This window comes from Centruroides vittatus, unplaced genomic scaffold (genome assembly GCF_030686945.1).
Source record: "Centruroides vittatus isolate TY-2023 unplaced genomic scaffold, ASM3068694v2 scaffold_1167, whole genome shotgun sequence".
Classification (NCBI taxonomy): Eukaryota; Metazoa; Arthropoda; class Arachnida; order Scorpiones; family Buthidae; genus Centruroides; species Centruroides vittatus.
The window spans coordinates 1,691,590-1,716,318 of NW_027122671.1; the positions used below are offsets into that span (position 1 = coordinate 1,691,590).

Consider the following 24,729-nt stretch of genomic DNA (forward strand, 5'->3'; position numbering starts at 1 on the left):
TGGAGCTTTTCGGGTTTTCTCCACGTCTGTAACGCCTGAATAGGGGCCAATTACCCTCAAAAGACCTCCCGGAAGGCATTATTCCCCGCGTAATGACCATCATAAACGCGTACAACTACTATTACATGACAATTACGGGGCGATATAGCCTAGAATCTCATGCCCAACTAGCCAAGACAAGACAAGCATTAACATTAAAACAACACTGATCTGTTTCCGATACTCTTTTTTTAAATTAATGTTTATTGTTATAATTACCGTTAAGTATTAATTACTTCGACTTTCAGCTAATTAAGTAACGTACTGTACATTGCATTTGCTTCATAATTCCGAAATGAATGTTTCGAAGGATTAGATTGAATCGATAGGATAACAACGTAAGAAAGCGCAATACGGGTCATCTGCTAAGGGATTTTTCTTTTTCACTTTTGACCCTTTCTGTCATGTGAGAACTAAAAGTAGTTTTCCATGCCATCACGAGTTCTGCCAGACTCACAAAGAGACGTGACATATCTGGGACAGAAAAATTTATATGGTTGATCGACCGAATTCCCAAAGCGGTAGGCTGACGTCTTGACCACCTGTGCAATCCTGCTATCTGACAAATGAAGTGCATCCAAGGAAGCCTTTTTATTTAAAAAAAAGTGGCCATATTTAAATGCTAGACGTGAAAAAAACTCCAGCGATAAGCCCGTTATTCAGGCGCGAATTACCATCAGTATTCAGTGGTACTCGGCCATCGATTGATTAAAGATAAGCCATTAATTCTACATTTCTAAATTATAAATGTGTAATAAATTATTACATTATACAATGAATGATATCTGTTTTAGTTTCTTATAACCGAACATATTATGAAAACATCATCCTTTTATGAAATTTGAAAAATATCTAAGCGCTTTTTCACGTTATTTTACAAATAATGCTTTAAAAAATGTCTGGGTAATTTTTAAAAGTTGGAAAATTATTTTAGAAAAGCATAAAGTATATTCTTCTTACAATCTATCAAAGTTCATTTGACTTTCATCAACTTTCAATATAAATTATCTATAGAGAACGTCAAGGACGTTTTTAAAACGTTGTCAGATATATCTATTTTTGATTATATTTCCGTTTGTCAAGCTAATATCCACGTAAACATACACTTTCCGTACTTTCTCTTCTAACATTTCTTTATTATACAACATATTACTTAAACTTGCTGGTTCTATCGGCGTAAATATTGATATTTTTTACTCTTATTGCCGCTTTGTTTGTCACAAACATTCCTCTCACTCCTCTATTTCATTCAACCAATTGAGGAAACTCGTAAACCAGTAATTTTTTAAATTAATTTAGTTGTAAAAATAGAAATTAGAATTAGATATAATTTATCACTCTTTGAAGAAAAACTAAATACTGACCAATATGTAACGTTTACCGGTAAGGTGAGGAAGACCACCATTAAACCGTACTAAACTGGGAAACAGGAAAGATCAATCAACTTTAACTAACTCCAACAGACTTCAATTTGCATGTGGATAAAGACTCACAGGAATCATCCTCAGCTGTTATTGATCCTCATACGGACGTAGTATCACAGAGTCCACAGAAATCCCCAGGTTAATCAAACGTATTTTTTCCTACCTCATTAAATAATCCAGACAACTCACCAGATACTTCAATGACAGTTTTATGGAACAGAATCTCAGATTTAATAAATACCTACAACGATAGACTATAATAAAATGACTTCTATAGAAGTAGATTTGGATCTAATCCATGAAAGTATTCGTGAAACTAAAGAACAGTATCAAAAAATGGAAAAACAAATTAATAATCTGAAACAACAAATTGATGACTTATAAACGGAAAAAAGCCGCTTTAGTCAACGGACTCCATCATAATAATATAATATTTTACAATTATCCCATGCTTTTCTGTGAGAATGGACCAAAGCAGATCATTTTCTATCTATCTATATAAATAAAATATAACGTTTGTTTGTTCCTACCGATTCCTTTGAAATTTTGACACAACGTTCGAATACGCACGTTTTTTTATATAATATACATGTCGAAATTCCCCCCACTGGGGGAGATGGACAGGATTAAGGCTTACCGTGAAGAACTTGGCTTCTATTATACTATTTTAGATGCGGTTTTTTGTGTTTTAATAGGTTACGTCAACAGAATATATACTAAAAAGGGATTTTTCGATATTCCCCAGCAGGGAGAGGGACAGGATTAAGGCCTACTGTGAAGAACTCGGCTTCTATTTATACTATTTTACATGCGGTTTTGATTGCGTTTTAATAAGATTCGTCAAGAGAATGTACATACACTAAGAAGGGATTTTTTAAAATTTTCCCCATGGGGGAAGTGTTATACATTTATAATAGATACATTTTGAGCCACAACAACGCGTGGCCGGGTCAGCTAGTATATTATAAATGTCAAATAGAAAATATAGTATATAGTGGTTTTAACAAATTTATATATTCCCCCTTATTAGTTACTGAAATAGTATTTCTATTTTATTCTTTTGATCCTCAATTCAAAATTTCTCTCCATCAATCCAATTTAACACCATTCACTTTGATATGCTATCAATTAGGCTAACATTATAACAAATAACACGCATTACGAAATATTTTCCTATGCATAACAATTATATAAGGGAACCAATTGACTCGTTTATCCCGGACAATCTTCAGACAAAATGTTCATTTATTCGTACTCCGGTAAAATCTGTCCGGATGTCATAAACAAAATTTTAATTGTTATGAGGAAAAGTATGTTATTCGGGAATATATCATTTTAAACAATTTCCTCTTTAATATCTGAATGATGTTTGGTTTGGGAATGTTTCAGTTACTTTTTCTTTTTTACTCTTTTTGTTCCGAGGACTTCAAGTTCTAACAAAAGTAAAGATCAAGTACCACTCTTTTTTACCAGTAACTGCTAATTATACTTTTATATTTTATCTATTCCTGAATAGCAAATTCACACAGTCTTTTAAAAATTAAAGCGACATAAAAAAAACTTTGGAGGCTACATCTTGCGAATGGTCCTTTGATTATTTTAATCTTTTGTGCATGGACTTGAACTCTTATAAAGTCCCAACTTCCTCATTTAGAACTACATTTGTACCCAAGAGTCTAATGAATTGTCTCATCATGTATCGCATAGAATATACTCTGAAATTTATGTCGCTTTAATTAAACTATAAAATTCTGCAGAATATGTATCCCTCGAACATCTCAAATTATCATACTTATCAACTACGATTATTTTAACAAAGTATTGGTTTGACTTCACAAGTACAACTTTTCCTGCTATAACTTAAGCAATAATAATGTACAGTACTATACGCATTTTTATACCTTATATATATTTTATTTTGTTTAGTACTGCGTACATCTATTTTCTTACATTGTTTCTCTGAATGTCTCTAGTTCTTTCAAGCCTAGCTCCTCTGCTGTTCATACCAATAGTCTTGATAGCAATAAAATTAAATTTTTATATTAAGTTAACTCAATGTTAATTGGCGAATAAACTATAAAATTAATGATTTTTTTCTTAAATGATATAATTCTAAATTCAATGAAATAAATGAGATTCCGATTCCACCTTACACAGAAAATGTATTAAAGATTAAATTTCATATTCATTCAAATTATATTCTGTTTCTAATTAATATATAATATATAATAATAGAAGTTTTTTTACTCTTTCCACCCTATGAACACTAAGAGGTTCTCTGTAAGCAAGCCCATTATGGGTTCAGCCAAGCCCTCAATGGAACCGCCGGGTGGTGAGGGATGGAGCCCGACATATCCGGACGAACCAAACCCCGAAAAATTCCTAGGGATTTTCGACCCGTCCGGATTCGATTCCAGGTGCCCAGAGCAGTAGGCCACCACCTTGACCGCTCCACCATCCGATCGTCAAATTGATATTAGGGTGTAAATACAATGGTGCCTCGTACATCAAATTTAATTCAATCAAAGAGGCCGTTCGAACCCAGAATCAATTTTTCCCATTAGAAATAACGAAAAGCGAATTAATCCATTCCCACACCTTTAACAATACTCATTTCGACAAAATTAAAACGGCAAATACACATAATTTAAAGTAAAATAGTACATTAAATGCTCCAAGTAATCAATTAAAACACCAAAACAACGAACGATTATTTATTGTGACATCGTCACAATGCCGGGCTGCAGTTTTTAATCATATTTTAAATAATTTTTTAATTTATAATATATGATCTCTACCTCAAATTAGTAGTGCCCTGCTCCTATACATCATACTTTTCCGTCAGTAATAAAGTCGTGCCGGTCATCTATCTAATTCCTTTCAGGATAAAATTTTTAAATTGAAATAACGTGATTTCCGGTCTGCACGGAAATTCGTATATAGTTAATTGGTTACCATATTTGGTCCCTAAACCCCTAAGGTTTCCATATCTGGTCTCGGCTTTCATCTATCTAATTCCGTTCTCGAGATTAATTAAGAAAGGACAGGAGAGCTGACGGATGGCAATGAGAATTTATAGATCTACAATTTTTTTTCAAATTGCAGTCCAATTAAGTAACTCGCCAATAAATTCTGTGATAATACGTGAAAAATATATAGGATAATGCAATTTAGTCTAAAGACACAGAATGATTACCACTAACTCTATTCACGACCTGGTGCAATATACATTTAACATCAATTTGTCTTATTAACCTAATACGCACCAGAGTTTCTGCATCTTCAGAATTACGATGCTCATGTAAACTTTCTGTATTCAAATAACATTGTTTTATATATTTAATCACACATAGCACGTTTGATTTAGTGTAATCTGGTGAGAAAAGTCAATTGTGTAGTTTTACTTTCAGACTATAAAGCTGCATGTTGCCTATAACGCCGTTGTTTCTTGCGAAGCAATTATCAAATTAATTTTGTCTCTTCGATTCACGTATACTGCTCTAACTTTATTTAGTCCGATGAATTCACTTTGAGGATTATTTACGAAACAATAAATATGTGAGGATTCGAGGTTGAAGAAACTTTATAATAGGCTAATCGTTACTTAATGAATTTTGTCTAGCTGATTACAAAACAAAATTCATTTAGGGCGCTTTTACACCATCCGGGTGTACTCCCGACGGATTTATCCCGAGCCTCAATGAGTAGCAGGGCATTGCGAGGCATGAAACATCCCACACCACAACTGTCTGTGTGCTGTGAAAAACGTCATCTCTTGCAACTGGAGTAGTTGTGCGTATTTACCCGAACGGTCAAGTACCCAAATCGTGTAAAAACAGCCTTAGGCCTAACTTCCTTTGCGGAATATCTTCCGCTCGCTACAGCAATTGTCCCAGGAGATAGAGCGATGGGCCAGCGCTTTTCCCTTTAACCAAACAAGGAAAAATAAACGAAACTATGTGATCGGCCCGAGAAAACGAATCGACCCCTTGACCGCGATGGATTAATCACTGAACGAGAATCACACAGGAGAACAAATAAGCATAAAAGGTTGAAAAAGTGTGGGATTTGAGGACTCTAGCGATAGCAGTCGAACTATCTTCGACTCCTCGCTATCTAACTTCGAACTACTGCCACTTTCCCATCGTCTACCGTAGAATCAACATTCAAGGACAAGATCAAACCATTGACATTCAAGGTCAACCGCTGTCAACGAACTCAGGTGAGATCGGGGTGACGATCTCTGTTCCAACTTCCTTCTGTAAAATCGTTATTCTTCTGTGCTCCGGACTAAATAAATATAATTTTTATTGTAAATGAGAGTTTTGTCACTCTCCATCACAAATTAACGCGACGCGATGTCGATAAATTTTGCATGTTGAGGTTCGCCCAGATCAATCGCTCCGGCCGCTAAAAGACGAAACTTTACAACTATTATCTCTGATAGTTTCTGTAGAATATTTAAATTAATTGAGTGAAATTCCTATTGTAATCGTAGTCACGCTCTTGTTTCAAATTTGAAAGGTTTCTTAGTTTTAACAGATCAGAAAACATCGAATGTAATGTTTTTGCCATCTGAAAATAAAATTATGATTTACTGATAATACTTGCAGAAAAGAATTCGATTGTATAGCCTAATTAGATAAATAATGAAACCTTAAAAGGGATTTTTTTTGTCTATGATTAAAATTCCTCCTATTGAAAGACTCAACGAGACTTTTCCGAATCTTTTCATGAAATTCGAAATCTGAAAGAACAAACAAAACGTTAGGTTCATTATAACGAGAGATAAACATTAAATTTGCATACTTTTAATTTTCGTTTCAGTTCAATTGCACATCCGGCAAATTGTCTGATATCCTGAAAAGTGTTCAGCATCTGGAAAGAACAGAAAAATCAAAAATGAAAGGAGAAAAACAATCCGAACGCAAAGGATAAAATATACTTACATTGAATGCCAAGGAACAGAGCAAACATCCAAGTATTATGCAAATAAAAGTGAGTGTTACGAGAGGTTTTAAGTATGAACGTCGTAAATCCGCATTCGTTTCTACAAATAAATACACGTAACACCAAAAGCTTGTTGCCTAGAGAATACCAAAATTGTTGCACAAAAGTTCATGGTTCAAATGGTTGTAAACCAACGATTAAGACTATTCTCCAGCATGGATTAAGGAAACAGCTCGTACATATTTAAAATAATACATATGAATTCGAGCTCATTTCTCATCAACATCCACGTTCAAGAGAGAGATTTTTTTAATGTCTTAATAGTTCTTATTAAATATATTGTTTGTGACGATTACATAGACATATTTATATTTATACATAAGAAATTTATTATAGTAAATATTTTTTTAAGTGTTATGTGAAGCTCTAGAATCCAGAATCCTAGTAATCCAGTCTTTTACTTGAAATAAACAACTAGCAGGTAGGCCCGGCGTTGCTCGGGCAAAAGTAACGATAGCGAAGATTAAGATTATTACATTATAGTCACAAAAAAAGTAATTTCATCAACGAACTAAGTTTTTCTAAAAGAAGGTCGAATTTGAAAATCGAATGTTCTAATATTGTTCGATTTTCACGACGTGTTCCGATTATATCCTTCGATTTTCATCGAATATCATAAAGAAGAAAGGTCGAGAAAAACCGAACTAATCTGTTTAAATTTGAAAATCGAATATGTTCCAACATATTACTCTTTTTCTTTTTCTTTTTTCTTTTTTTTTTTCAAGCGCCCGTAAATCTTGCACGTCGCTTTCTCTCGTTCTCCATTGTTACTTAACACTTTGGTACTAAAATCTGGTACCCTAACTGTGTACCAAATTTCAACTTTCAACTCCTAACCGTTTTAGCGAATATTAAGATTATTACGTTATAGTCAACCTTATCCGTTTTCACAGAATGCAAGAATTGGGTCCTCCCTGTTTCCAGACTAATTACAGAATTTTTAGATAGGTCTAAAAATATGTTCGATTTCCCGCAAAAACGGAAAAAACTGCATCTGCGTCTTGCACGTCGCTTTCTCTTAACGCTTCCATTGTTACGTAACACTTCCATCGTTGATTGAAGTGTTAAGACTTAATCTCGTCCCTCCCCCCGTGGGGAGGAATTTCGAAAAATCCCTTCTTAGTGTGCGTTCTCGTGACGTACCCTAACTGTGTACCAAATTTCAACTTTCAACTCCTAACCGTTTGAACACGTCTCGATAATGTATACAGAAGCTTTAATCCCGTCCCTCCCCCCGTTAGAATGTTTCTTCGAAAACTACAACTACATGGAAACAATTTATTTTTATAAAACAAGATCGGTAAATCATTCGTCTTTGCTTTTTAATAAAATACGGTTACACCACTGTATATTAATTTCATGTAGTTGTAGTTTTCGAAGAAACATTGATCGATAACTTCAATTACGCTGACGTTTTATTAGAGTTTCACATGACACTTAGTAATTTATTATGGTAAAAATTTTAACCGTCACAAACAACAAATTTACGTAAGCCATATTTTTTTTAAAAAAAATATTAAGACATTAAAAATCTCTCTCTTAAACGTGGAGGTTGTCGGAAAATGAGTTCGAATTCATCTGAAGTGTGTATGAGCTGTTTCCTTAGTCCATACTGGAGAACAGTCTTAATCGTTGGTTTACAGCCATTTGAACCGTGTAACTGCGAATATCGAGACGAGATACAGAAAAATACAAAACTGACAAAAATATATATTCGGTTTATAGAAGTGCTATTATGGAAGGTTGCAATTATTTCCATATGGCAATCGATTCCGGGTTGGGACGATTATGCGATTTGCATTGGATGGCATGACAATTACGATGACGATTCCAAGTCAGTCAAAAGAATACCCGTACTGTTGAGAATGGTAATTGCAGTAATATTTTTGATTTATTCCGTTGCATTTACATTCTTCAAAAAGACTAAATTCAATTTAAAACCTACATTAAGAAATCCATACTTTCTCAAGAAAATATTTGACGAAAATAATGCCATAATTAGAAATTCTACTCTGCTCGTCTCTTTGATTATAACTGGATATGTCGTTTCAACTAGAATCCAATATGCCGTACGTCCTGAAATAAAAATGAAGCAGAAAATTGTTGAAGAAAGTCTTTATTGTAAAGTCGTTCAAAGTTTACACGTCTGGTTTGTCATTGGAGGTATTTGTTATGGCATACTGCAGGGAATGTTAATGTTTTATATCTGTAATAAGGAATTTGAACAACTTTCTCGCGAACTTTTTGCTATCAAGAAAAACGATTCGCATTTACCAAGGAAACTGAATGAATTTATGTTCCATCACGAAGAACTTTGGAATTTTGTGCAGCAATTCAACACGAAATTCAAAATTCTCCTCGGTACTGTCTACTTTGGCATTCTTTGGTCAACAAGCTTTTGGTGTTACGTGTATTTATTTTTAGAAACGAATACAAATTTACGACGTTTATACTTAACACCTCTCGTAATACTCACTTTTATTTGCATAATACTTGGATGTTTGCTCTGTTCCTTGGCATTCAATGTAAGTATATTTTATCCTTTGCGTTCGGATTGTTTTTCTCCTTTCATTTTTGATTTTTCTGTTCTTTCCAGATGCAGAACACTTTTCAGGATATCAGACAATTTGCCGGATGTGCAATTGAACTGAAACGAAAATTAAAAGTATGCAAATTTAATGTTTATCTCTCGTTATAATGAACCTAACTTTTTGTTTGTTCTTTCAGATTTTGAATTTCATGAAAAGATTCGGAAAAGTCTCGTTGAGTCTTTCAATGGGAGGAATTTTGATCGTAGACAAAAAAATCCCTTTTAAGGTTTCATTATTTATCTAATTAAGCTATACAATCGAATTCTTTTCTGCAAGTATTATCAGTAAATCATAATTTTATTTTCAGATGGCAAAAACATTACATTCGGTGTTTTCTGGTCTGTTAAAACTAAGAACCCTTTCAAATCCGAAACAAGAGTGTGACTACGATTACGATAGGAATTTCACTCAATTCATTTAAATATTCTACAGAAACTATCAGAGATAATAGTTGTAAAGTTTCGTCTTTTAGCGGCCGGAGCGATTGATCTGGGCGAACCTCAACATGCAAAATTTATCGACATCGCGTCGCGTTAATTTGTGATGGAGAGAGTGACAAAACTCTCATTTACAATAAAAACTATTTATTTAGTTTGAAAGTACAGAAGAATAACGATTTTACAAAAGGAAGTTTGAACATACACGAGAGAGCGAGAGCGAGCGAGCGAGCGTTACCCCGATCTCACCTGAGTTTGTTGAAAGCGGTTGACCTTGAATGTCAGTGGTTCGGTCATGTCCTTGAATGTTGGTTTTACGGTACACGATGGAAAATTGGACGTTATTAGCGGTAGTTCGAAGTTAGATAGCGAAGAGTCGAAGGTAGTTCGACTGCTATCTCTAGAGTTCTCAATACCCACACTTTTTCAATCTTTTATGTTTATTTGTTCTCCTCTGTGATTCTCGTTCAGTGATTAATCCATCGCGGTCAAGGGGTCGATTCATTTTCTCGGGCCGATCACATAGTTTCGTTGTTTTTTCCTTGTTTGGTTTAGTGGCGTAGCGAACATAACTGGCGCTCCCAACCCCTCCAGAAACACATAGTTTGTCTTAGAGACCATTTGGGCGCCCCTCTGCAAATGGCGCCCGGTGCATGATAGACCCCCTTGCACCCCCCTCGCTACGCCACTGGTTTGGTTAAAGAGAAAAGCGTTGGCCCATCGCTCTATCTCCTGGGACAATTGCTGTAGGAGCGGAAGATATTCCGCAAAGGAAGTTAGGCCTAAGGCAGTTTTTACACGATTTGGGTGCTTGACCGTTCGGCTAAATACGCGCAACTACTCCAGTTGCAAGACATGACGTTTTTCACCGCACACGGACAGTTGTGGTATGGGATGTTTCATGCCTCGCAATGCCCTGCTATTCATCTGGCCGACATTCAGGCTCGGGATTAATAATTCGTCCGGGCGTACCCCCTGATGGTGTAAAAGCGCCCTAAATGAGTTTTGTTTTGGAATTAACTAAACCAAACCCGTTGAGAAAATAAATAATTCATTTATTGGATCTTTTTTTTTTAAAAAAAACGTTTTTATATAAGTAGTTTTGTATCCTATCCTATCTTGTAACTCAAATTTCATCCACTTGTAATAAAGATAGAAGGGAAGTGCCCATCTCCGGAACCTCGTATATATATAATCAAATATACAATTTAATCATGATATGTGTTTGTGTAAATGCACTATAATGATATATTTGGTAGGATGGTATGACTCCATCTCCGCTATCACTTACCTCAATAAAAAAAAAATGTTTATTACAGCTACTATAGAAATTTTATCAAAAAAAAAAAAAAAAAAGATTATTAAAAGCGTTTTTAAACATTTTAAAACGTATTAAAATATTTTATAATTATTTTAAATGCAATAATAATTTAAAATATTCTTTTTCAATTGTGTTATTGTTTAATTATATACTTATATATGTTTCACACTGTACTATTCATTTAATAAATCTATGTTGTAAACAAAACAATTTATGTTATTTTATTCAATTTCCTTGTTGTTCAGCATTTTCGTTTTCCGGTTTTTCCGGTGTCGTTTAACTCGAATAATTAAGTTCATATTGTCCTGTTTTGGATGTATAAATACAGTATTTATTTTAACAAGAGAATTAGATTTTAATTTGGAAGAGAAATTTACAAGTAAATTTAAAGTCTATACAGTAAATAATGTCGTGTATTTTTTTTTTTTTACTTTAACATAAAGTTGTTCTTTGAATTTCGATATATGATAGGGATTCCTATCTATAACGATATTAACGTATGCATGGTTAATCTTTTTACAGTTATCATCTGTAACACCGAAGCTGTTGGTAGATTCCTTGGGAAAATGGCATTCAGGTATGAATTTTATCTAATTCTTTAAAAAAAAAAAATTATAAATTTTCTTTTACAAATTATACATTTTAAATATAAAAATTGGAAAACATCCAGTTTCTTATAACTTATAATTTTACTTGCGTTAAATTAAAAAGAAACAATAGCATTTAAAAAGAGAAAAATATTTTATTAGGTTCTTAAAAATCATTAATTTTATCGAATATTCTTAGCATTGCGAGTCAAATCTCTATGGTTTACAGCAAAAACAAATGTAAAAGATTCATCTCTGTTTATTGGAATAAATTAATTATTTGCACCGTTTAAATTGCCCCGTGTTCATTCCTAATATGATATTGATTGTGAAAATTATAATAAATTTATCTTGAATTTGATATTAAAAATTAGAAATAAATGAATGGTGTAATTTATTACCACTTTTTAAAAATTAATTAGATACAAACTGATTTCTTGCGTTTATTTTGTTAAAACGTAACATAAACGTTGAGAGTTAATCGTTAGTTATTTTATACATATATTACACAGGGTGACTCAGGTCTCTAAATGTAGGCGAAGAGCTCACTGTATTATTATACAATCTCCTATAAGTCATACAATATGCCATTTACTTGAATGGATTTATGAATACGTTCCTCCCACTCGTGGAAAATGCATATTAATCCATCTGATATTATGTGTATATATACATATTTTCGGAGTTTTGTTTTATATTTAGACTTTTGAATCACTCTGTTTATTGCTTGATAATTTAATAAGAAGTATTTTTATATAAATATAATATGTTTATCATTTTTCAGATTGGCTGTTAGTTGTGCAGTAATTTTTATCGCATGGAATTTTAAATATATAGACTGCAATGAATATTCACCACTTCCTTTCAGGTAAATGAATAAAACAAAATGATAAATAATGCATAAAATATTTTATTCTTTCATATTTTTAAAAATCAATGCGTAAATACAGAAGTCTAGTGAATGTTTAAAATAATATTTATCGCATATAATGTCTCTCCTCCTCGACCTTTAACCATCAAAATTTGCTAGCATTATTCTTCTAATACACAAACGTCCCTGTAAAATTTTTGAAGGTTTAGACAGAAGGCGCAGGAGTTACTAAACTTCAAACTGGATCATGCTCCCCACACAGACTAACATCCATACATATGGAAAAAAATCCCTAAATATTTTTGCATTTCTCGGCGATTCGGATAAATGGATTAACATGTAAAGAATGAAATTACAGGGTAATGGCGCAGCATTGTACGCGTACTGTATTTATTTATTCATTAATGTGAGAATAGCATCCTACTGATCATTTGGACACGTCATAGCAAACAGGCATCACCGATCATGACGTAAGAGTACAGTGGCTAGAATATATTAACGAGGTTGAAGCCGAAGTTTTAAACGCGAAAACGTGTACGTCGGACGTTGATGCGCCGCTTTCCTGTAAGCCTAGAAGTTTGACGATGGCGTTTGGAACGTCGAGCATGATTCCACTGACGTTCCAAACGCCATCGTCAAACTTCTAGGCTTACAGGAAGACGGCGCTGAACGTCCGACGTACACGTTTTCGTGTTTAAAACTTCGGCCTCGACCTCGCTATTCTAGCCACTGCAACGTAAGAAAGTTGCAGTATGACGTCAGTACTAATGAAAATCTCAGATTATCCTAGAATATTTTTCTTCTTTTCTACAAAAAAAAAATTCTAGAAAAAAGAATTAGAATATTCGGAAATTTCTAATTTTCCTATTGGTAAATTTGACGTATATGACGTACAGTATCATTATGCCTCTAGGGGGCGTGTTATTTATATTAGAAAAAAAATACAAATGTAAGTTTATTAATCTGGACTTAAACACTTCGTCTGTTATTCGTTACAGATGAAAATTGTATTGTGTTTTAAAGTATTTTAAACATTGATAAATTAATAAAATATATATTTATTTTAAAGGAAAAAATTTGAGATTAACACAACTTGGGATGGAATTGCGGTAAATCACGATCCAGTTGAAATTACTATAAACGAGGCTGTAGGAAACGAAGTGAGAGTGCAAGTGTTAGCGCCCTTCTTCGACGATCCGCCTCCACCTGGAGGAATTCCTGGCAAGCCATTCCCTAAGTTATGGGAATACGAAGGTGATTTTTGTATTTAAAAGCATAACCTGTCGGTAACAATTATAATTTTATAAAACGGTATGAAGTTAACCGAATTTGTGATTTTAATAGGATATGAGATAATTGGTTCCAGTTTACAAAATTTTCTTTAAAACACCACACACGAAGTTGTGAGAAGTTGTTTTCTTTAAAACATTTTAATACTTATTGGGAAAAGAATCACATTCTATGTTACCTATCAAAGGTTACCAGATACTGGGAATTCTGAGGAATGACCACTCTATGAGTAGAAAATTCCAGAGATAATAGTGAGGTTGAGGCCGAAGTTTTAAACACGAAGACGTGTACGTTGGATGTTTGGCGCCGCTTTCCTGAAAGCCTAGAAGTTTGACAATGGTGTTTGGAAAGTCAGTGAAATCATGTTCGACATTCCGAACACCATTGTCAAACTTCTAGGCTTACAGGAAAGTGGTGCTGAACATCCAACATAAACGTTTTCGATTTAAAACTTTGACCTCAACCTCGCTAATCTTAAAAGCAAAACCATCACACAAGATAATTGTGGAACGTTATTTACCTTATTACCGAAAAAGCACAAATTGACAATTTAATTTTTATCGAACTGTAAACAATAGCTAAATCTATAAATGTCCTACCTCGGATGATTTAACGCTATTTCTCTAATAGAATCGTAGAGAATATCGGAACATTTTTGTTTTACTAAAATATCTAAAACTTGCAATTAAAGTTATTTCTCCAAGAAGTAGTTATAATGTAACTGACTCCCAAAAATGTTTCCTTAAATTCGGGATCGGCCTTCTCTTTAAAGACGTCCAGGTGCAAGAAACCTTTTGGGGCTTTAAAATATTTTTCAAAGGTAAAAATAAAAGGATTCAAAATAAATGTATATTGTGTAATATGTATTTATATAAATATGAGATTTTTTTTCTATGTCATTAATCATTTCAGAAAAATTACAATTTTTCACAATTTTCCGTTTTGATGCTTAACATAAAGGTGCAATAAGCATTCTTCACGCATACTTGACCGAAGATAATTATTAATTTTATTTTTTTAAAAGAACGCTCTGCACTTGCTATATTAAATGGTAATGTAAAGAGAATTTTTAGTACAGTTAGCAGATTTGGAAATAGTTCATTATAATTATTATTTAATATGAATTGCAATATATCTTGTGTGTTATTTACATCTTTTTTTAGATATAAATAACTAGATCCCATTAACCAATAACCCAATAACCAGAAATTTGGTCCCAGATCAATTCTCGTAACAAATCAATTTCCTGGATTAAGTCTTCAGTTATATCTTTACTATAAAATTTTACAAAATCTCTTGAATGGTTTTCTAGTTTTTTTTCCTAATGGAAAAAAAAACCTGTGTTACCATATCAGTGATTAATATAAAATCAGAAATAATATTGGGTATATTTTTAAATCTCTCATCTATTTGTACAATAACAGTTTGGAAAATAATCTTTTTTCTTTTTCAAATTATTTTCTCAGGGAAGTCGTGGTCTAAAAACATGTTAAATTTTGGATTTAATTTTTTAATTTTATTTACTAAATTAAAAGCAGAGTCAAGAACAATTGCTTTTGCTTGAAATAGTTTGTTATTACTATTAATTTTTGACAATATTGTAAACTGTACCTATAAGCTGGACTGTCTTCAGTTATATATAGCATTTCTTGTAATGAATCTAATAGACTTTTAACTTTGGATACTGCTGTGTTATCGTTACTTGAACCAATAAATTCTTCTAAGGCATTATAAGTTTGTTCAAACTGTGTACACACTGCTCTGACTGGATCTATTTTGGCTTCTCGTTGAGTATCACACAAAGGTTTAAGCAAGCTTAATGTTTAAATGCTTTTGTATAATTTCCCACCTTTTTGTAGATGCAGAAAATATGCAGTATAAATGTTGCAATATTCCAAAAAAATTTTTACAATATATACTACTGGAAGCAGAATCACAAATTATCAAATTAAATTTTAATTTCAGTTGTTGAAATATTTTTCTTGGGAAAAGATGAACGTTACTTGGAAGTTGAACTTAGTCCGTAAGTATCTTATATTTATAAATTAAGATAAATAATCTATATAATATATTAATTGACATCTAAAAATGAAAATTATAAACTATACTTTTTTCAAGCTACTGTATTGAAATTTAAAAACGTCTTAAGAAAGTATTGTTTATATTTATATTTATATTTGTTTTAGTTAATGATATAATGCAAAATATTGTGTTGTTTTATTACTGTTTTGTATCTTCGTGATCTAATTGATTCAGAAATTACATGTATATTACACTAATGTATATAATAATTAATGATATAACACAGTAATTGCATTTCTAAAAATTAACTTGTTATTAAAAATTTAATGATGATAATTGTTGTTGCAATGAAGTATAAAAAGTTAGGAGAATTTGTCATAAACATATTTTTTTCTCTATGGTTTGCAATAATGAAGTTTTTTAATTATGAATAAATGCATATTATTAATTATTGGATATTTTTCTGTCTAATTTACATTATGATAGAAAATTTATTATAAAATCCATTCTATCATTATATTGATTAGATATAATACAGTAGAGTTTTAGGCAATGTATTTGATTACAGAATTACAGTAGATTTTAGTGTTATTGTTACATGTTAGAATTATATATTTATAGGTAATGTAGTCAGTTGCACCAGAGTTGACTAGGTATTTTATGTTTTTATTCTGGTTTTTCCAACCTTTTATTATAAGCAAATATAAGAATTTTTATTCTCTCAGCATTGTTTATAAGCAAAAAATAGCCCGATTAATTATGGCAATTGTTTGGTTTAGTTAATACATCAGGCTTTGGGATGTTATATAATGACACAATGTAAAATATTGTTAATTATATTTTTTCATTAGAACTTTTAGTTGTAATGACTCATTAATAAAGATATAAAACAGTTATTTTATTAAATTTTGAATTAAATTCTAAAAAGTGACATTTTCTTAAAAAGGTGAGGAAAAGTGACCTGGTATTTGGTCTGCAGAAATATTAAACTAAACACTATGTAATTGAATAAAACTTTTTGTAGTTTAACTAATAAGTTTGTTTATAATCCAGATTTTAGTAGCATTTCTTTTGTACCATTGGTGGAACCTTTTATTGTTTTCATATTTGTTTGTTTGTAATATGGTACACTATAACTCTAATTTTCCAAACTGCAATTATTCAGATCATCATCCAACTTATTGCACTTTTATATTAACTGCTTCCTTTTCAAGCAATATTTCATTTTTATGTATTTTAATGGTTGGTGCAGCATTGCCCATGAGATCCTTGTGCCACAAAACACAAATAATCCAATCCAGATCATTATCATAAAGCTGTCAACATTTTATGATAAAATGAAGCATCTTGCTAAGTTGTTGCTATTGTATTAGATGAAGAAAGCAATATCTAGTTTAGAGGAAAGAGTCCCAGGAGAAAATGAGATGTTACTAATGACTTGAAACCGTGTCGCGCTTGATTCTTGTTGACTACGAACAAGCACTATATTGTGTTCGTAGTCAACGAGATGTTACTAGTTTGTAAAGTAGAATGTGGTAATGAAGTGAAAGAAACTTTAAAGGAAGTTACAAAGAAGGATGTACTTATTTTTAAAAATACACAGGTCCTTTATGAACTGCTTTTTGCCACACTATCTGGGTAATAATCCAAACAAGTCTCCAGTACATGACTTGTTTAAAACCAAAGAACAGGGAAAGATCAAAAAGCTGAGGGATATCATTGAAATAGATAAACTGTTAACATTTTTTTTGAATGGAAAACAACATCTCAAGGATGAATCATATTGATCATTATTGGAGTCACCTTTTTTTTTTTGCAGATTTATTTTCACCTCTACTCAATTTAGTCAAAATTTCTTTATCTTTGAGCCAAGGATCAGCAGATGTTGAACAAGGCTTTTTCTTTGTCAGGCTGAGTCCTCTCATAAGATTGAATTGCAGTGACAGAAAAGACAATGCAAATTTAGCATTGTTAGTGGAATGAAAAATATTTGCATAAATCAGAACTATTGCCAATCACAAATGAATTACTATATGATACTAGGTTTGCATGGCAAAACTACCAAAAGTATTTGGAGCAAGTGAAAAAAGCAGAGAAAGAAAAGCAAGAAGAGAGAAAGCAAATGAAAGAAGAGAAAAAAATACAGGAATTGGCAAAATGGAAGCTGTCAGAAGGAAAACCAAACATTGAAGAAATGGAGAAAACAATAAAGAAAAGAAGAAAATATGAATGCATGAAGAAGACAGATTAACTGTTGAGTCAAGTATATGAACATTTGAAGAATGTTCTTAAGAGAGCATTCTTCAAATATTCAAACAAAGAATGAAGGAATGAAGTACAGCTTGCACAAGGCATATTAGAAGGTTTTAAGAAAGTTAGAAAGGACCTGGTAGAAGAAAAAAGAAACAGATGAAATTCAGGAAAATATTAAGCCAGTTGAGTTGATTAACAGTTTCCCTGTGTGTAAAGAGAAAAATTAGAAATGTCAATGACCTCGACTCATCTACTCTTTCCTTGTTGTGTTCGTTACAGGCAGTCTGCGGATGGCCTTACAGGTAGATCTTTCACGCCTGTATTTTCCATCTTTAAAATCTTTTACCCATTTTCTAATACTGCTAGTACCAAAGCACACATCTCAATATGCATGCTGAAGTTTCTAGTGAATTTATGCAGTGGAGATTCCCTCTTCCCTCTTTAACAATAAATTCAATCACAGCATGCGGACAAAACAAAACATCTGTTGCAGCCATTTTGTATCAGCTCTCTGTGGTTACATGATGGAAACTAAAGGCATCACGACTTGCTCGTGGTGCTATCTATAGTATGTCTACACATTATGACAATGTTCTTAGTTTTTCATAATTAATATTTTGTGATTTATAAAAAATTGTTGCTCATGACTTTCAGTATGACCTATATATATTTGATTTTTCTTTTCGTTTTGTACCTTCAAATATTATTTGATGCCTCAGTTTTAATTTAATCAGTCACATATCATGGTTGGTAATAATCTCCTTTTATAAATAGTTTTCAATTATCATTTAGATTTTTTCATTATTAGTCTCTTTTTAGTCACCACTTCCAAGATTTTAAGTAGCTTTTTCACTGTTGAATTTTAAGTTTTTTATACAGTAAGAATACATTATTAAAAATTTTTAAAAGGTTTTGCTTTACTTTACTTTACTTTAATTCATTATAATATTTTTCTAACGGCAGTGTAAATATAATGGCAAATCAAATTAATAAAATTTTTGTTTAATTTCAGTCATGGCCAACATTTGTTATTATTTTTAAATGGAGCAAGGAATGCCATAAAGGTGTGTTAACTCTTAAATAAATAAAATATATAAAATTTGTTATTTATATTCAATCCCATACACCTCAAATATACTATATTTTACTAATGACAAAATGTTCTAAGGATGTAGATAGGCCTACATCAATTATGATATTCTAATATTTCATTAAAAATTTTATTTAAAAAACATTTTGAGTTAATATTTTTTATATAAAATAAACAAATTTGATAATTTAAGTGAGTTTACAGTCAATTATAAGATTTTACAATCTTATTAATTTGAAAATTTTTATTTTTGAATTATACTCAATTGAAATTTTAATTATTAATTTTATCAGTGTTTAGTAGAAATGTTTTTATGTTGTGCCTAATTGCCAAGAGGTGAAATAATTTTGATTAGGTTATGTTAGTAATAATTACACCATTTGTTAATTATTTATTTTTTTCTTTATATGAAACAAAAGTTTTTATAACAACATTTTCATTTTCATTACATCTTATTTTGTTGTAAAATTTAGATAAATAATTGCAATAACTGGTAATAATAATTTGCATGCATGAAAGTACTCTAAATGCTACATCTGTTGTCATATAAATTGTATACAATTTAAAAATATTGACATGTGTTCTCAACTCAGATTAACTTTAACCTGAACTGAAGTATTTATAAATCTAAATAGGAAATTCCTAACAAATATACTCTTAAATTATACAGTATGTAAACAATGATAATATAACTTACAATTTATTTTTGGTATGTTTTACTTTTAAGTTATTATTATTATTATTATTATTTAATAATGTTTTAATAAGTGTATTAACTAAAAAATAATTACAAGTAAAAATTGCAGCAACAACTTCCATTGAAATATGAAGCTAAAATAATTGGTAAAAAATGGTATGGATCAGCAAATATTCCTGCAGATTACTTTCCACCAGGCATCAATCTCATGAATGCTTATGCTATTCACGGCAATGACGAAGACAGAGTTTATGAAAGTTTATATCCAACACCAACAGGAAAATACCAAAATCCAGATTTGTGAGTAAAATTATTTTTGTTAATAAATGTTAAAACTACTGTATCTTATAAAGTTATATATAGGCAATCATGTTTAATAAAGTAATATTAGGAATTGAAGTTTGGTTTTACCAAATTGTACAGTTTACTTTAACAATAATCTACAAAACAAGACATATTTTCCTATTTCCTTCATCTTCCATAGTTTCCTGTCATTAATGAATAGTATATTCAATATGGTTAATGAATTTACTAGCTATTTAGTTATTGAAATTAATTGGAAGCTTGTTAATAATTTGTATATTAGTTTCTAAATTTATTACTCCAATTATTTCTAGACAAATAAAATCAAATGATTATCGATGATTTATTTTCAGTAGCAAAATACAATGACTAATTTGAACAGTAAATAATATCTTTAAGTGGTTAATGATTATTATTATTATAACACAATTACAACAATTATAATTTTTCTTGTGTTAATTCTTTTTTTACAATAATATAATTTTATAAATAATTAGTTTCTTTTTGAACATCTTTCAAAAAAGTTCTTAGAATTATTTTTGAATGTTGAAGTGTAATATCACCAGTTGGAATATAATATGAAGAGTTTGTTTTGTATTATCTGTCCACAGATTTAAGTTTTACAAAATTATTCATGAATATTTATTAAACTTATTGAATAAAATATTTGACATAAATCTTATATATTTATTTTCTTATATTCTATTTGTCAAAGATTAAAACTTTATTTTTAAAAATAGATGAGTATCAGATAAACAGTAAGAGAAAAATGTAATATAAAGGCATCAGGACGTTATTTATCAGATCACATATCACAGATCACAAACAGAACTTTCCTGTATATGATAAACATTTAAATAATTTCTAGATTCTGAGGAAGCTTAGAAAAATTCAAAATAATCAATTTGTAGAAATAATTTGCTGTTGTGCTATGTTCTATTAAAGTATTTTTTTTTTTTTTTTTTTTTTTTGCTTAAAATAGTCTTGTATTCAGTACAACTACATTCAATGTATATAAACATCTCAAAACCCATGTTATTAGTTAATGTCATAATGTTATTTAATCTTGGATATAACCATCCACAGTCACTAATAAGTCTGGAAACAAAATTGCTCGGCATGATAAGGAGTTGCGTCCTGCTTGGGGCCGATTCTTTTCTTCCAGAATATTCTAAATTGTTTATTAAATATTAATTTATTATAATTATGAATAAGAGATAGACATTAGGCACCATGTGTAGTAACAAATTGCTTAAAATTTAATTAATAATGTAGCTGAAAAATAGCCCGATGCATTATATTAATAGTATTGTTTGAATATGAGACTACAGAAATATCTTATTTTTCAAATTTATTCTTGCTGAAAAATTATTTTTAAAAGTAAAAAATTTTAGATAAATCTTTTATGCAAGTGGAATTTATTAATCTGTATGTTATAAATAATAGCATATGACTCAATTTTATTTATTAGTCTGTGTTTTTTTCTATCCAGATGAACTTACAATCAATTTATAAAAAGATTTTATTATTTTTTACCATATTCTATAAACAGGGTTCCTACTCAAATTTTGTTTTAAATTCCATGGCTTTTCCTGACTTCCCTGACCAACTTTGTAGAAATTCCCCAACCCTCATTCCCTTACAGTACTGCACATTGACAAAATAAAACAGCTTATGACTTATTATGCCAGTATGCTAGTATGCTATTGCTTTTTCAACTTTTTAACTGTTAATTTTTATATTTTTTCTAATTAATTATGTAATTTCTGAATAATTAGTTAAAATGTTTTATTAAATTAAATCTTATTTTTAAATAGATTATCCAGTTATTAATCCACAACCATAAAACTATGTTAATAAATAATGGCTTTTTATGTTTTCAAAGCCACAAATCCCGTAAATATTTATGAAATATATCTCTTAATAAATTTCCTGAACTTATAATTTATAAAATATTAATAAACCAATTTCTGATTTTTTCCCCAGTTTGTTACACAATAAATATTTATTGTGAATCAAAATTATTTATCTTTTTTTATTTAATGATTGATATTATTTTTTTTAACGGTTCATTAACATCAGCTTTCAAACTGAGTACAAATCTTTCACAATTACCATTTACAGAGTTAGAATATTAGACTTTTCTCTAAAATTTACAATTGATATTGTATTTGGGACTTAGTTTGATTCCCTGGCATTTCGCAATGCTTCCTCTCCTCTTTGATTGTTGCATTTTATAATTCTTAATGTAATCAATAGTGCAGATTTACTGATATTGGTTTTTTAAATTAAAGAAGTAAATGTCTGTAGTAAATGTACAAACATATACAATTTATTTTGTTTAATGTATTTTTTTTTAATCATTCAAAATCCTAAGACTTAAAATATTCAATTGCATTGTGTGTAAAAATACATGTAAATACCATCAGCCAAAATTTAATTTTAATCTTTTATATATGTATATATATTATATATTGAAGCTATTTTAAAGTGATCCATCATGTATGGCAAACATTCTTGTTGTGCAATGATGACTGATACCAATTTTGTGAATTGCAGAGTACAAATGCTGCTGACACAAAATGCCTTCTCTGTTGTGGAGTCAGCAGCATTTGTTTATGGCACTTCCTAGAGGCAGTAGGAAAGAAAAGACATTTGTATGCAAACTTGAACGTTTATTCTATCAATTGGTAGACAACATGTATTTCTCAGATGATAATTAAAATAATGCTACCATATTAAATTATTGTAGTTCTTTTTGGAAGACCCTGTACTTATTCCAAAAATATTTTCCTCTAGTTCCATTTTCATAATGCATTTTGTGATCTTATATGTATGTACTGAGCATATAAAGGAATAAGCATCAAAAAATGTCACAGATGAAACTGATTCTGATTGGTTATGACATTTGTGATCTATATTCTGCCAGTCACACGTGTAATCTTGCACTCCAGCAAACCAGTTCTGACATCATTTGTCTCACTTCCAGGATTAGATTGAAGATTTCAAGTAGTTACAGCATATTTTCATTTAAAAGATTGTTGTAATCTGCATGTATTTTGATTGTAGTAATATATTTATTGAAACTAATTGGGGAAAGTGTTTATCTTTATAGTTGTTCAAGACAAAAAATTCCTATTCCAGATGGTAATAATAATGGTGGCACATCCGATTATGTTACATTGTACCTTAAAAAAAATTACATATTTTAAGAATAAAAATTAGCAAATATTTACATTATGTAAATTTTTTCCTAAATATCTAATCTTGCACAGAATTATTTTAAATTAGTGGCATTAATTGGCTATTTTATTAACTATAATGAAAAGATATTTAGGAATCAGTATATTAAGTACTTGCAAACAATGTGAATACAAAGGAATTCTTTGCTACTATATAGTCTTAAGTTACACTGTAATTACATTATGCACTTATAAAATTAAAAAAAAAAACAATTTTAAAAAACTAGTGTTACAACTTGTGCTGATGTAGACTATAAAATTATGTTAAAATAAAGTTAAGAATTCAGATAAAATATATTTAAAACAAGTAATAGTGTTGTTTTCAATTAAATATACAAGGGATATTGATGATTTTTAAAGATTCTCCCATTTTCATCTTTAACTAAATGGAAAAGCTTACTTAGTAAAATTAAAAAGGATATTTGTGGCCATTGCAGAATTTTTATATGTAGTAGACCAAGTCTGAATAACTGAATGATAACACTGGATCCGTTGGGCCATTACTTGGCTAATTAAAAATACTTTGGTACAAATTACATATCTATAAAGGTAGATGATTACTTAATCGTCTTCTCTTCTAGATTATTATTAAAAGATCATTCTGGATCAGGAGTCAAATTATGCTATCTGGAACTCCCAGTCCAATCACTTGTATATTATCTAAATTAATAGGTCAGGAAGCAAAGATCAGATGGAAATCCAGGTAGCATAATTGGCAATGCAGATGTTGCAAATTTGAGTCTCATTCTAGAACAATCTTATTCAGAATATTCTAATTATTAAATTTAATACAATGTGTCAACTTAATATCTGAAATCTGGATTGAAGATAGGCGATTATGGCCAGATAAATCTAGTGGTATTCGCTTGGTAATAGCATTTAACCTTTTGTATTCCCATCTAATTTCTTCTTTTGTGTCAATTATATAAAAGTGAAGTGTGACTAAAAGTATTATAATCATTTTTTACGATCTTTAAAAAATTAAATCACAAATTGTCCTATGTATTGTTTATTTGAACCATAAAAATTATAAATATTTTCGATATGCATTACACCCAATATGACAAATTCGTTATTTTTGTTACGTGGTTGAACCAGTTTCAAATTTTTCCGTGTGTAGACACTATGTATGGATAACCACCAGTTTGTTTTCATATAATGTGAGAACAGAGCTGTTAATCCATCTTTTTATTTTCAGCCACCGACTCGAATATTTCAAATCTTTGGACTTTGAAAAAATTTTACCAAGTAATGGCAATTCCGATCTATCCTGGATATGGAAAGAAGCTATCGAGAACAGTTGTAAGAATTTCTTTGCATTAAGTGTAAACATTAATTACAATTAAAAACATTTAATTTTTTTCCTTTACAGCCTAAGAAGATATCTGTTTTCCACAGCGTATAAAAACTTTTTGTATCTGGATTTGTGATTAGATTTCTAATTCTAGAAATGAATATATTTTTTCAATAATCAAAGAAATTTGTATTTTTAATATTTAAAATCAGATTTTATTTTTTTAAATTCAAATAAAGAAAACAAAAAAATAGAAAA

The 24,729-nt window shown here is 30.5% G+C and overlaps 1 protein-coding gene across 1 annotated transcript; it reads left to right on the plus strand.

The window, feature by feature from the left end:
• The first annotated feature begins 11,152 nt into the window (after positions 1–11,152).
• On the plus strand, positions 11,153–24,729 carry LOC136986747 (UPF0462 protein C4orf33 homolog). Its single transcript, XM_067284355.1, has 9 exons — positions 11,153–11,201; positions 11,345–11,399; positions 12,194–12,277; positions 13,350–13,534; positions 15,536–15,593; positions 18,858–18,909; positions 19,742–19,932; positions 24,376–24,479; positions 24,550–24,729. The coding sequence occupies exons 2-9, from the start codon at positions 11,389–11,391 to the stop codon at positions 24,552–24,554; spliced, it is 690 nt and encodes a 229-aa protein (XP_067140456.1). The 5' UTR covers positions 11,153–11,201; positions 11,345–11,388; the 3' UTR covers positions 24,555–24,729.

Coding starts and splice junctions, on each gene's coding strand:
- LOC136986747 (XM_067284355.1), top strand. Junction 13,535..15,535: donor TAAGTTATGGGAATACGAAG/GTGATTTTTGTA, acceptor TTTTAATTTCAG/TTGTTGAAATATTTTTCTTG. Junction 15,594..18,857: donor TTGGAAGTTGAACTTAGTCC/GTAAGTATCTTA, acceptor GTTTAATTTCAG/TCATGGCCAACATTTGTTAT.